The following is a 13,533-nucleotide window of genomic DNA, read 5'->3' as shown; positions in this document are numbered from 1 at the left end:
ATATATATATATATATATATATATATATATATAGTATAGTTCTGAATGAATCAGCCATTTGAACGAATCAGTTGAATGAATGACTAAATGACTCTTTTGCCGCCACCTATTGAATTTAAGTGTCATTGTGTTTCCCCAAAATGTCTTATTTGTATGTTCAAAATGTATTATTTAAAACATTAATCTTATAAAATTATTTATGCATTTGAAATGCATTATTTTGCACCTCAGTCTGTGTAAATACATCTAATTACACTTCAGATGCAGCTTCTGTTTCCTCTGCAGTGGAAAGATGAAGTTTGAATTCATTTGAATGGTAACAACTCGACAGTTTCTCATCTTAACTGACATAATTGAAACAACGCAAGTATTTGATGTGAAAGATCACACATAAAGTTAGGGGGGGAAACTATAAACATAGTGAGAAATGACAACTCTTGTTATATACAGCAACTCATTTTCAGTTAATTTTCCAACCACAGAGCACTTTATTTGGAGAGTTTTTAATTTGTATATGCTGTCAATTATAATTCTTAGAAAGAAAATCAGAACTCTTAATTGTCCAGGAAAATTGCAATCAGCAATTGTGTCATCTCTAATAAAAAGCCAGTTTAATGGCTGCATATCAAGCCAGGGAATGAACTATGAGAATGAGAACTATCCATGAGAATGAGACATTACTATATTACAAACACACCCAGTATGCTGACAAAGTACCGAACTTGTTCAATTAAATTTATTAATACATTATATTGCATTCAAAATTTGAGTGCCAGGACTGTTTACAATAAAGTTAAAATGTTATTTCATCTGTACTGTACATTCAAGACACTGAACCATTGTTTAATAGGGGAAAAAAAAGGAAGAAGTCAGATAAACATCACATCGTCTGTATTGCACTCAGATTTGAAAAGGCAACCACTATATAAGAGAATGTTATAATAAAATGCTTCTGCTAATCCTTCAGAAAACATTTGTGAAATACTACTCTCAGTGTAAATTAAAACAGAGGTATTTATTGATGGGAAAAATCATGATTGGCTTGAAGGGAATTCTCCCTTGGGGAGATCCCGGTGTCCCAGTCCCTGCTGTCCTTTGGGAAGGTCTGTTTCCAGATAGGGTCACAACTTCCTGACTGCACAAAACACAAAACAGGATATGGCTTGCCTCTGGTGAACCTCTGGGAGCAAATACAGTGGCTACCAGTAGAAAACACCACCACAGTTTTTATTTTAGCTATAGTGTTGATGCGGGATAATGCAGGTTCTAGTCCAGCCTGCAACATGTTCCCTCTCTCTAACCATTCCTCTTACCTTTCTGCTGTATTCGTCCACTGCAAGTGGCAAAACCACAAGTTATTTCTACCATCAAATCATCAAACTGATAATCAGTGGTGCATTTTATGGAATAATCTGCATTATGAACATGTTAGATTAATATTTAACATGTTTAAAATGCAAAGTCATCTTTTTAAATGTCTAGCAATATATACATATGAAACATCTCACCACATTTATATAAAAAGAGCTTGACATAAATGGTCAGTATTTTGAATTTGGAACATATTCAAAGCAGAACAACATGAAATGTTCAACATCACAGTTGAGTAGGCTTTATACTCAGAGGCACATTTAAGATGACTTCACCGCTCCACTGAGTCCATTAGTCCGTCAAGCGCTCCCGTAAGTCCCTTGTGATGATTCCAACTGTAAACATTTGATTTGAATGAACATAGATGCCTGTGTAACAATATATAGCATGACTTGACTTATTACAATACTGTCTTTTCCATTTCTTAAGTGCAATTCAGTTCTGCAATGGTCCTTTTCTTGCAGTACAGTCATCCTCTTAATCTGTACAAGCAGCAATAATTTCATGCAGAAATAATACTAAATCAGAAAATAATTACAATTTCAAACATTTAGTGACTATGGACTTCAACTCTGAAGAGAGGTTTTATAGCTTATTTAAGAAGTTATTGAGGGCAACAAAACAAGCATCCAGAGTAAAACTGGGTCACTTACTCTGTTCATAACATTATAAATGTCTTTGATAAAATATTTATAGGATTTTAAGTGATAAAATCGGGGAAGGGTGATGTTAATGCATAAAATCATGCAGCCATGAACAAACAACATAAAGCATCTAGAATTTTTAACAGCTCCTAATTGTCTCGATGTAACTGCTTTAAGAAACAGTTCACCTAAAAATGATAATTTGCTGAAAATTGACTCCCTCTCAGGATATGCAAGATATACAGTAAATGAGTTTGTTTCTTCTTCTGAATAATTTTTGAGAAATGTAGCATTACATCACTTGCTAACCAATGGATCCTTTGCAGTGAATGGGTGCCGTCAGAATGACAGTCCAAACAGCTGATAAAAGCATCACAATAATTCACAAATAATTCATATGACTCTGGTCCATATATTAACATTTTGTGAAGTAAAAAGCTGTGTCTTTGTAATAAACAAATCCATTATTAAGATATTTTCAAATTTATTTATAGCTAAATATGAGTCTCAATCCATAATATAGCTTTTTCTAATAAAAAAAGTTGTTTTGTCTGAGAAATATGTACCAATCAAGCTCCTTTTACAAGCAGAAACGGAACACATTATAGATGTAAAATTGTGTCAGGGCAACAGGGGATGGATTTTTTTCATTGTAGTAAACGTTATTACGGATTATGGACTCATATTTTGGCCAGAACCAATGGTTTTGAGTTAAAATTCTTTAATTGTTTATTTCTTAAAAGCATGCAGCTTTTCACTTCACAAGACATTAACTGATGGACTGGATTGATATGGATTACTTGTGGATTATTGAGATGTTTTTATCAGCTGTTTGAACTCTCATTCTGACGGCACCCATTCACTGCAGAGGATCCATTGGTGAGCAAGTCATGTAATCCTACATTTCTCCAAATCTGTTCTGATGAAGACCCATTTTATCTACAATTGAGCTAAATATTTGAAAAAAGTTCATCTTGGATGAACTATTCATCCAAGATAGTCATGGTTTCCTCAGTAAATATTGGAGATAAAATATTAAAATAGATAAGCTTTTCTCAGATAAGCTTTGGTAGGCCAACGTTTCAGAGGGTTGTGACTGAGGTAGGGGCTTGGTCAGCACGGACCTTATTAAAAATAGCCATGTTTTCCATTTCTCCCTTCAATGTGGGGAGAGATTCTCTGGGGATAATCCAAGATGAAAATAAACAACAATCACCCAAATAATTTCCCACTGAAGCGTGCTGGTTAACAATATCAGATATACCCCCCGAAATAGACCAAATCTGCCACTACATCTAGTAAACATGTGCAAAGCCAGACGGACGTAGATCTATTGTCATCGCTTTCATAGTACATTCAGCAGGCACGCTGTGGATTCTCCTGGGAATGCAGTCTCTAATCTGATGGGCAGAACGACGGCGTGCGTTCTCTAGCTCCTGAAGAAACACAGTGAATCTACGGCTCAGAGTGAGTAGGATTGCCACTTATGCTTGTTTAGAAAACTGATTGCTGCAAGATTTGTCCCTTTTTGAGGCATCAACTTCACGCAAAAACAGCTGAGAAAAAATACTTACACTTATTACCTCTCCAAAGCAAGTCAGAGGTGATGTTAGACATTAGAATTAAATAAATTATTAAAAAATGCTAGACATATACATAAATACTGAAAGTAAAATCCAGAGCAGTATATTCTAATATTTATGTACTAGCTCATAAGATGATTTAGGACAAGAATTGAGTACTTTCATATTAATTATGAATTATAATTATTTGCCAGTTGATCCTTAATCTGCATTTATGAGTGTTTGAAACTTTCTGTTAGATATCTCTCATATTTCAAAGTTTCCTAAAACATCCATGCCACCAATTAACGGTCTATCTGGCACAAAATAAACCTTTTCAGTGTGCTCATAATAACAAAATTACTAACGTCATCTTTCATTTTAAAACAAATGTGGCTACTTCAAGAATTGCAATATTATTTGTCCAGGTTCTGGGAATCGCTGATCACTTTGGTTGCTTCTTAAGTGTATCCCAGATTCTCCATCTCGCTACGGTAGCGTTGCTCGGACACTCTGCTTTTATGCTGCTTGCTCTCCAGGTGCAGGCGAAACTCTGCTTCCTCACTGGCACCTGAGTTACACATCGAGCAGTAGAACTGCCCGCTGGGTGTGACGCACATCGCAAGGTCTCGCGGGATACGCTGCCTCGGCCGTGGGTTGTAGTAAGGGCCTGAAACAGCACGGGAAACATGTTAGGTCGTGTGAATGAATGAAACTTCAAATAAATGGCCACATGACTAAGCTTATATTACAAGGTGATGAAATACACATTGAAATGCAAAGTCACGCTGACTGGGGTTTAAGTACACATTTTTTTTCCAAAAAATATTTTACATTTTTAGAAGTTCATACTTTTTTTTTTTTTTAGCAAAGATGCATTTCATGATTTTATCCCCAGTTGTCATATTTTTTTAATGCAAGTAAGTGACAATTTGGATTGCAAAAAAGCATGTTTCATTATTACAAAAACTATTAGGTTGGAAAATCACCATACTTAAGTAATACCTAATAATACATGTATAATTCAAAACTGAACTGAGGACTTTTTAAATTCCAGTTCACTTTGTGAATCTCAATTAAACTGAAGTAAGCAAGATGCAAATTAAAATAAGGATTTAAATTTAAGTACATTTTAAGATGTTTATGTAACTACAAGAACCACCTATAGAAATGTATTTTATTTAATTGATATATCTCAGCTAATTTATTTTTTAACTCTGGCACACACACTTTGTGGCTCATCATGTGTTTATTATAAGAGCAGATGACCCTCACCCGAGGGAAACATCAGTGCATCTCCGGGTAGAGCGATGCACTTGGTTTACAAATGCACAGTTTCCAGTTAAGAGTCTAAAAAGTATTTTTTAACTAATAGACATATTATTTTGAAAAAGCATATATTTAGTTCTTTTTTCCATTGATAAAATAATATTACATGCAAAGCTAACGGCTTCACTTATAGAATGCAATAGCATGTGTTTTTGTGCGTATGTGAGGACAGGAGTGCGGGGCAATGGGGGCAAGCGTGTGACTGAGATCTGTCATCGTGTGGGTGACGTTCTTGAGCCTGGGTTGACGTGGGGTGGAGTATCGGCTTACATAGACCAAAGCCTTGGCGTCTGGCCTGCATTTAGCGAGACTAGCACATTGCGCTACGTTAGCACAGGCTGGCAAACTAACATGCGCAGCTGCTGCCAAAGCACTGATCACAAATGGAGGTTTTGCCCCAGAGCCTGGACCACTGGGCAGAAAACAGAACCCGAGGGATCGTCTCAGGGCAAGATCAACATGATGGCAACAATCTCTCTCTCCTAAACTATCGGTTGAGATCAGTCCATGTAGACAGAGTACCTGGCATGGCAGTGTTGATATGAGCCCTACGGTTCTTCATTAATCTGTACTCGTATCCTTCTTTCCGTGGCCTTCTCTGAGCATTGGACAAGTCTCTGGAAAACACATGATAAGAAAACACAATTTACCATTTAGTATGGCTAAGAAATATAGCTTATATTTTTTCAGCCTTTTGATGATATTATATGCCTTTATATTTATGTAATTGCTATTATGTAATTTCTTACATAAACATTTGTTTTTCTGAGATGAATCCAAATATTTTAGTGAAATAATGTAAGCCAGAATAATAGGTATTCACAGTATTATATTAAAATAAAAAAATATATATATATTTAAATTTCTAATAATATTTCACAATATTAAAGAATATTCTATTTGAGAAACACAAAGAAGATTTAAGAACCGTTTTCATGTATATTCTCAAATATAACAATACAATTTGAGAATACTGCATCAAAACCTACAAAAAATATTTACTTAAATATTTGAATATATGGACAAATTACATGTATATTCACAAATAAGTGCCTCTTTCATTCATTCAGATATAACAATGCAATTAACAATATTGCTGCAAAATAGTAATATTTACCTGTAAAAATATTTTCTACACATTTCAAAATTGAAATTACATGAAACATGCTATGAAGAGATTCTGTGAAAAATTGAATGATGATGCAAATAAATTGTTGAATCATAGTTTTGAATTTCAAAAAAAATTTTTTTTTATCAATAAATAAGCTAATTTGCTTTGTTTTGAAGGGATGGATTCAAACTTAGCTTAACTAGCCATAGACATGATAGCTCAGATACAATCAGACGTTTGGAGTATCCACCTGTGGTTGTTATCAGGACAACCCAACAGTACTATTAAAATGAGTGCCCCACTTATCAATGCAAAAACAGCCTGAAGATAAAGTTAACGGGAAAAACGTCTTCCTCCATGCAAAACGTTCTACTAATTGAAGTAAAATGTGTACAAGGATTTTCTTTTTGTCAAGATTTGAGGTTGATATTCATACAAGTGCATAAGTTATGCAGTTTGCATAACTGATGTCTCATTAAAAACACCACCCTCAAACATGGAAGGATTTCCCACGTTTAACGGCTGTTTTATCTGGGAGCGTGTGGGAGTGACAGACTCACAAGGACGTGGCGTTCTGCTGTGCCTCGGCCAGCCGCAGTCTTTTGGCATGGTTCTTGCCCTGATAGTGTGCCTGGGCCACAGCGGGGGAGCTGAAGGAAGCATCGCACAGCTTGCAGTAGTCATTTTCCGTGGCCAGTATGACTCTGCTAGCGCCCTTAGAGAGTGGCTGCAGACGGGACAATGACAGTACAGCTTTTAGAAAGAGTAGAGCGATGAAAGGTGTTCGTCTACACAGGGACGTCTCTGATTACTATCTGAGTGAATGGATGCTTGCAGAGTGACACCGCATGATCAAACTGCACTTAAAGATATTTTTTGGATTTATCAGATATCCAGCATAAAAATATCAGATATCCAGCATAAAAATATCAGATATCCAAGATAAACAATTATTTTAAATCGTAACGATATTTCACAATATCACAGTTTTATTGTTTTTTTAATGAAATAAATGCAACCTTGGTGAGCATTAGAGACTTCTTTCAAAACATTGAAACATTTTACAGACCCTAAATTTTTTGGAGTGATGATGCAAATTAATCGCTGAATATGTTCATCAAAATGGACAGTTTAAAGTTTAATGGAAATAATCAAATTTACGAACTCTAAAGTCACTTTATCAAAACTTAAGTTTCAAAAACTCTTCATCTGTCATTGGTCAGAAAAACAGGCACAGTGTAGATCCGCCCCCAAAATTCAATTAATTGACTGAGCCTATGTTATTATGGCTGCATTTTCCCTTTTGCTAGCTTCCCCCCTCATCCCGTGCACACAAATATACATCATTGCTTACATTGCACGAGTGCCCACTACTGCCGAAACCCTTGCAATGGACTGAACTGGAACGACCTTAGCCCATGATCACCTGGAATCTGCCGTGGAGCGGATTTATTATGATCATTTTTTCCTTTAGGAATTAGTTTAATGCAGCATTCTGTTTGTATACAAGTGTGCTCGGGCTGTTTCAAATATATTTTTTAAATAATAATATATCACAGAGTTGTTTGGAGTGGGGGTAAATTAAACATGATCTGCAATGTTGTCAGTCACATTGCATTGTGGTCTATGGAGCAGCCTGGGGTGTACATATGAATTAGACTCACTTCCTCACTCAAAACCGAGGTCTTGAGGGTCTGTCCATAAAAACTTCCCTAGTTCACTTCACAAGAAGTAAAGCACTTGGTGACACATATTGCCCAGCCCTATTTGCAGACAGCCTGTTAAAAAAAACCCACACTTGCTTGGACAAAAATGCACCAGATAAGAGTCATAAGTACCTGGTTGGCAGTCACATTTGCAGAATCTGTGGGTGGAGTGGCTGAGGGTTGCTGGGAAACAGGCTCTACCTCTGGTATTCTAATTGGAGGTGGCTGCTGGCTACCAGCATAAAAATTGCGCAGCTTCTTACTGTGGTTTTTCCCCTTTAGACAAAACAAAGGACTGATTACATGCTTTCTTCTTCATTGCAACAAAGATTTAAACCAGTATTTAGGCTTTCAAGAAAAACAACTAACTGAAAGAAACCAAAAGTGAAAGTAAAATTTCCTAAACATACAATATAAATCAAGACAAACTATTATTTTGTATCATCAGGCATTGTGCAGTCTAAAACCACTTTGTTGACATTAACAGAATGTAAAACCGTTCACTATTCTCTTATCATATTTACATAACTCATGGACCATTGCAGGAATTTTAGATTACCTGATAATGTGCCTGAGCCTGCTGGGCAGAGTTGAGAGTGACGTTACAAAGCTTACAGTACAGAGGCTTGCAGAGCTCTTCCAGAGTGGCTTCCTGGTCAGCACCCACCGCCTGAGCGTCTTCTTCAGGGGGCTTGGGACTGAGGACGGGGGGCACTGGGATGGGTGGGTTAGGCGGCAACTGGAGATGAGGGGGCGGCTTTATGGCTAGAGGAGAGCAGTGTGGAAACCGCAAGGGCTCCGGCGACATCATCACCGGTGGAGGACTGAGGTTCTGGGCTGGGGTCATGACCTGGAAGGGCTGAGGTGGCTGCTGACATATCAAACTAAGAGGGGGTTTTAGAACGGGGTCTGGACCTGGAAAGTCAAATTAAAGCAAAATGAATTTAGGTGTAAGAGTGAGTAAATACACTTTTAAGGGCCTTTCACACAGAACGCATTCAAGCATTTTTGTTCCAAAGCTCTGCCTCTAATGTTTTTAAATACTAAAATGCATTGAGCTCTTAAAGGTGACATATAATCTAACTTTTTTCCCAGCTGTTTACCTTCACAGATATATCTGACTGTTTTTGTAACTTGTGTGTTTTTAACAAACTTGTGTGTATTTGACAGTTTAAGTTCAATAAGACACGAAAGAGAACTCAGTTTAGTACTCACAGAGAGACACCTGAGACTTATATTACATATTGTCTTTATTGACTTTTACATAGATCTCCTTTAAAAAATACAGGTTCTAAAAGGGAACTGTGCCATAGAAGATTCCTTCTGTGCAGTGGAAAGTTTCCATGGATGTAAAAGTATCATTCATGGAGCAATAGAGGCCAATAGAGAAATATTATTTTTGTGAAGAATGAAGGATGAGATCTTGCTAATATCTCAATTTGTTCTCACAGCAGTAAGATTAAATGTAGAGAAAACAAAAGGCTTTCTCCTGCTTCTTAAGTGATTCTTCTGAGAAAAAGACTCCAGTACTCTCACATGTCTCTTCTAGTGTTTCAGAAGAGGTCTCAATGTTTTCAAGATACCAAAGTCTGAAATCAAAAGTCAGATATTTTAATACGAACTCAAACAAATACCAAAACATTCCATCAAAACCAAATGTTCATATTGTTTGTTTGTTCACATCTACATTCCTAAATATTTGAGTGAAACATAGCAGAGTTCCTCTGCTACATAAAACAGAGATGTAAAAGCCACAAATTAGTACTGCAAATGATTCATTTTAGTAATAGAGCGGATATATGAGTGAAAGAGTGAATCTTTGCCATATAGCCTCCTGCAGATGTGATTAGGGCTGACTCCTGCCTCGTGAACTCAGCGCATGTCTGGTGCTTCGGCAGATCTGAGGCTGAGCGAGTGGGGGGTTGGAGAGTCAGCTGTTTCGTGGCTGTGTGATATTTCCAGTGTATCAGTTCCGACGGGATCATGACAACAATGATTCAGCCGACTAAAATAGACATAAGAATGTGCCAAATGGTTCTGTTTCCGGTTGCTTGGACGGTGGCAGCATCTTGGAATTCTTAACCACATCAACTCTGGGGACCCACCGGTGGGTCCAATATTGCATATGGCTAATTCTCAAAAAATCAAAATAACAGCTGAAGTGGTTAAATACCCCAGTGTTTATATCCATAAATGGAGCTGTTAATGTATTTCCATTTTAAATGTTTATTTTCAATAAAAAAAATTCTATCAGGTCTCAAATGCTCTGGTCAAGTTAGTCCCATCCCCAAATTGTCACAATTGCTGGTTTAGTCAATATCTGATCATTTAAACGAGCAGAAAAACTGTGCGATTATTTGAATGATCTTTGTCAGGTGCTCTATTGTGCTATGACATATTTTGCTCACTCTCTGGCCAGTCAAGATATAGATGAAGATTATATATATTTTCTTTCTTTAAAGAAACTGCTTTGGAAAAATTTTGCATTACATCAGTTGCTCACCAAATGATCCTCTACAGTGAATGGGTGCCATCAGAATGAGAGTCCAAACAGCTGATAAATGCATCACAATAATCCACACCACTCCAGTCCATCAATAAAAGTCTTGTGAAGTCAAAAAGTTGAATGTTTGTAAAAAAAAAAACGGATTCATCAGAAAAATGTCTTAACGTTAAAATTTCAAGCTTCTGGCCAAAATTCCAGTCCTAATCCACAACAATGCTTCCTCATTCAAATAAGGTCAATCCATTGTTGTCCTCTCACAAGAAAATCCACCCACGTATTTGTTTAGAACTGTTTTGGGTAATAAAGGATCAAGGATCACAGGATAAAGAGGATCCATTGGTGAGCAAGTGATATAATACAAAATGAATGAAGAAACAGTCATCTTCATCTTTAATGGTCAGAAAGTAAGTTAATTTAGGGCATATTTTCATTTTGGGGTGAACTTTTCCATTAGAAAACTGGAAATTGGTTGCTTTTTATTGGTCATGCATTGGTCTAGTTATGAAAGAATAAACTATGAAGTTTTAGTCTTACTTGTAGTTGTCTCTGCATAATAATTTCACTATTACATAAAATCCAGTGGCCTACCCTTTTATATTTCTCTTTTTTTGACCCGAAAACAAACCTGATATCTCTTGGTCATCAGAGAATACAAGCCCAGAAATAGGTCTAAGTAGAACCTACAGTCCCAACTCAAGGTCAGCGACAAATTCCTGCTCTCTCCATTCATATTAAATCCACTGATTTTGAAAGCAATGCAAAGTTTAGTGCGAACACGACAACAAACATCTGGTCTTTCATCAGGAAAAGGAACAAAGATTTTTAGATTTAGGGAGGATTGTTCTCGTTAGGCATCTATAATGCAAGGTATGCAGGGCACATGAGAAGGTACAGCAGTACTATCACTTGATGCTACAGGTTGTTTTACACCACTCACTGCTGCAAAACACTACTAAGCTGTTCGTGCATTGTACAATTGTTCTTTGACAACATCAATTATTGAGAGCAGAATAAATGCATTACATGCATGGTTGCTCTCTCTGCACATTTGCAGTGATTATTACGATTACACATTTCATCCTTCTGTTTTGGCAGATGCATATCAGTACTTTTATCAGAGCTGTACGATGTCTCACTGTCTACTTCATCCAAACAGTGCTATCATGTAAAATAAATAAAAATTGACCAATTTTTAATTAATGTCACATGAATCCACTGCCAATGAGTCCTCTTAAATAAATCCCACAGTAGTAACCTTGTGTTTTCTGAGGACATGGACTGCAAATTGTGACATTATGGACTAAACTGGGACGCCAAAAATCTTCAATTACCTTAAACGTCCCTTCATATATGTATTGGTTTCAAATGTAATCTAGACTAAAGTGTGACAATGAACATGGGCAGAAGCTACCAGATACCTCACTCAACTTGCCTCATACTCTATTCTGCATAATTTTCCATTTAACAAAAAAAAAAAAAGTATAAGTCCAAGCTCAGTGAAAAAATTTTTTTTTAAAGCTTGTATGCATTATTATTTTTTATTTTTTTTTACTTGATCTAATGCAACCACATATCATTCATGCAGAGCTTAAGCAATCTATCAACATATAATAGAAATAGAATGGCATAAAATATAAAAGGTGTACCTGATGAATTTCAGTGATATTTGAAATATGTTAATTATGTACATAGTGTTCCATTAACATTTGATGTGCCATGGTCCTGTGGCAATGCAGATAGGGATTTTCATTCTCAAACTGTCAGTGGTTAGTCTGACGTCAAGGCCCTTCTTCTCATAAATCTTTCCATTATTTAAAAATAAAGATAGGTCCCTAATTAAGTCCTATTTCAAACCAATGCAGTGCATAGCAAATTTGATGCAGAGCATCAGTTATAACGCAATGCAAGGAAAATCATTTCGGAAACACTATCCGATCTTACCTGTCATCCGAGGGAAATAATGGCTGCAGTCTCCATAGTTTACAGGCTGGGAGGTGTAGATATCGCAATAGTCAGTACTTGGATAAAAAGCATCCCTGTTCTTTACATTCATCGCCATCTTCCCTGCATCCTTCCTAGCTCTCTCTGCTGCTCAACTTCTTCCAGCTAGACGTGCGTCGCATGCTTCAATCGTCCAGCAGGGGGGTGTTTTCAATCGCTAAACAATAGAAATACGTGGGAAGTGTTGTATAAATGAGACAGAGGGAGATTTTAATTATGATACATGCATTGGAAAACGGTCCGTAATCATACTTCCACTGGTCGCAAATATAGTGCAATTTGCATTAACGTCTCCCTCAGCCTAGTTGGTACAGTCCATCTCCTATCGAAGTGAGAATCTGATTGACGATTCAGCAGCACGCGCAAATAGAGGATGCGCGAGCGAGGGACTTAAACGGTGTGTGAAGTAGTCAACTCGAGGTACTGTACTTCATTACAATTAAATGTATTACTTAAATACATTTGTACTTTCCGCGAGTAGTACTGAACATGAATAGTTGCATTTTACTCATATTAATTTCCAAGGCTACTTTATGCTCCTTAAAAATCCATTTCGACGAAAAATTATTAAAGTATGTGACAGTTTTATTCAAGGATGTTTTAGCAAGGTCCTTGACTACGACTTTTAACTAGTCAGTCATTCATAATAATAATAATACAGAGAATAATTTATCTGTATTTTTACACTTATAGAAATAAATAAAAGCATAGTACTGTCAATAAACAAACTATCTATTGTAATTATAAATATTTTATTAAATATGCAAGTATCCATCCTAAAATAGCACAGATTAAATAAAAACAAACAAACAAGCAAATAAACTGTATGTATATAAAAACAACGATGAAGAAAATTGCTTACGCAGTCTAATTTATTAATATTGTAATATTTTTAAACATTTTTCTATTCATTTTCATTCTTTAATACATTTAACATTTATTATTATTTATGCAATCGCAGTTCTTGTGTGCCTGTAGCATCAAGCAGTCTGTTTAAATTCACATTTTCGTGCATATATGCAGCTACATCAGCATATATTTGCAGTCTGAAGATGGCATAAAAGATCATATTTACGATTTCTAGGGGTTCCTGACAAAGATTCACACGTTATTTCGCTTGTTTAGCACGTGTTTGTTTAACATATGGCTAGATACCACAGTGGGATGATCGATTGGAAAAAAAGGGAGTTCACAGGGTTTGTCGTCCTCGCTCGTGTCCCTCTCCCTCTTCAGCAGCCAGTCACTGATCCCTCGCACCTATCCGGACACTTTGGTGCGCGTTTATTCACAGGACCTCCCTTAT

General features: G+C 36.5%; 1 protein-coding gene across 1 annotated transcript; it reads right to left on the bottom strand.

The window, feature by feature from the left end:
• Positions 1 to 1,404: 1,404 nt before the first annotated feature.
• Positions 1,405 to 13,514, bottom strand: LOC132126729 (zinc finger matrin-type protein 3-like). Its single transcript, XM_059538183.1, has 7 exons — positions 13,386 to 13,514; positions 12,171 to 12,387; positions 8,283 to 8,638; positions 7,856 to 7,999; positions 6,578 to 6,744; positions 5,429 to 5,523; positions 1,405 to 4,247 (listed from the first exon to the last, which is right to left on the bottom strand). Exons 2-7 carry the CDS (start codon positions 12,286 to 12,288, stop codon positions 4,039 to 4,041), a joined length of 1,089 nt encoding a protein of 362 aa, XP_059394166.1. The 5' UTR covers positions 12,289 to 12,387; positions 13,386 to 13,514; the 3' UTR covers positions 1,405 to 4,038.
• Between the last annotated feature and the right edge of the window lie 19 nt (positions 13,515 to 13,533).

The sequence above is a fragment of the Carassius carassius genome, chromosome 44 (genome assembly GCF_963082965.1).
Source record: "Carassius carassius chromosome 44, fCarCar2.1, whole genome shotgun sequence".
In the NCBI taxonomy this organism is placed as follows: domain Eukaryota; kingdom Metazoa; phylum Chordata; class Actinopteri; order Cypriniformes; family Cyprinidae; genus Carassius; species Carassius carassius.
Note: the sequence above shows the minus strand (reverse complement) of the source record. Positions and strands in the feature narration are given on the sequence as shown.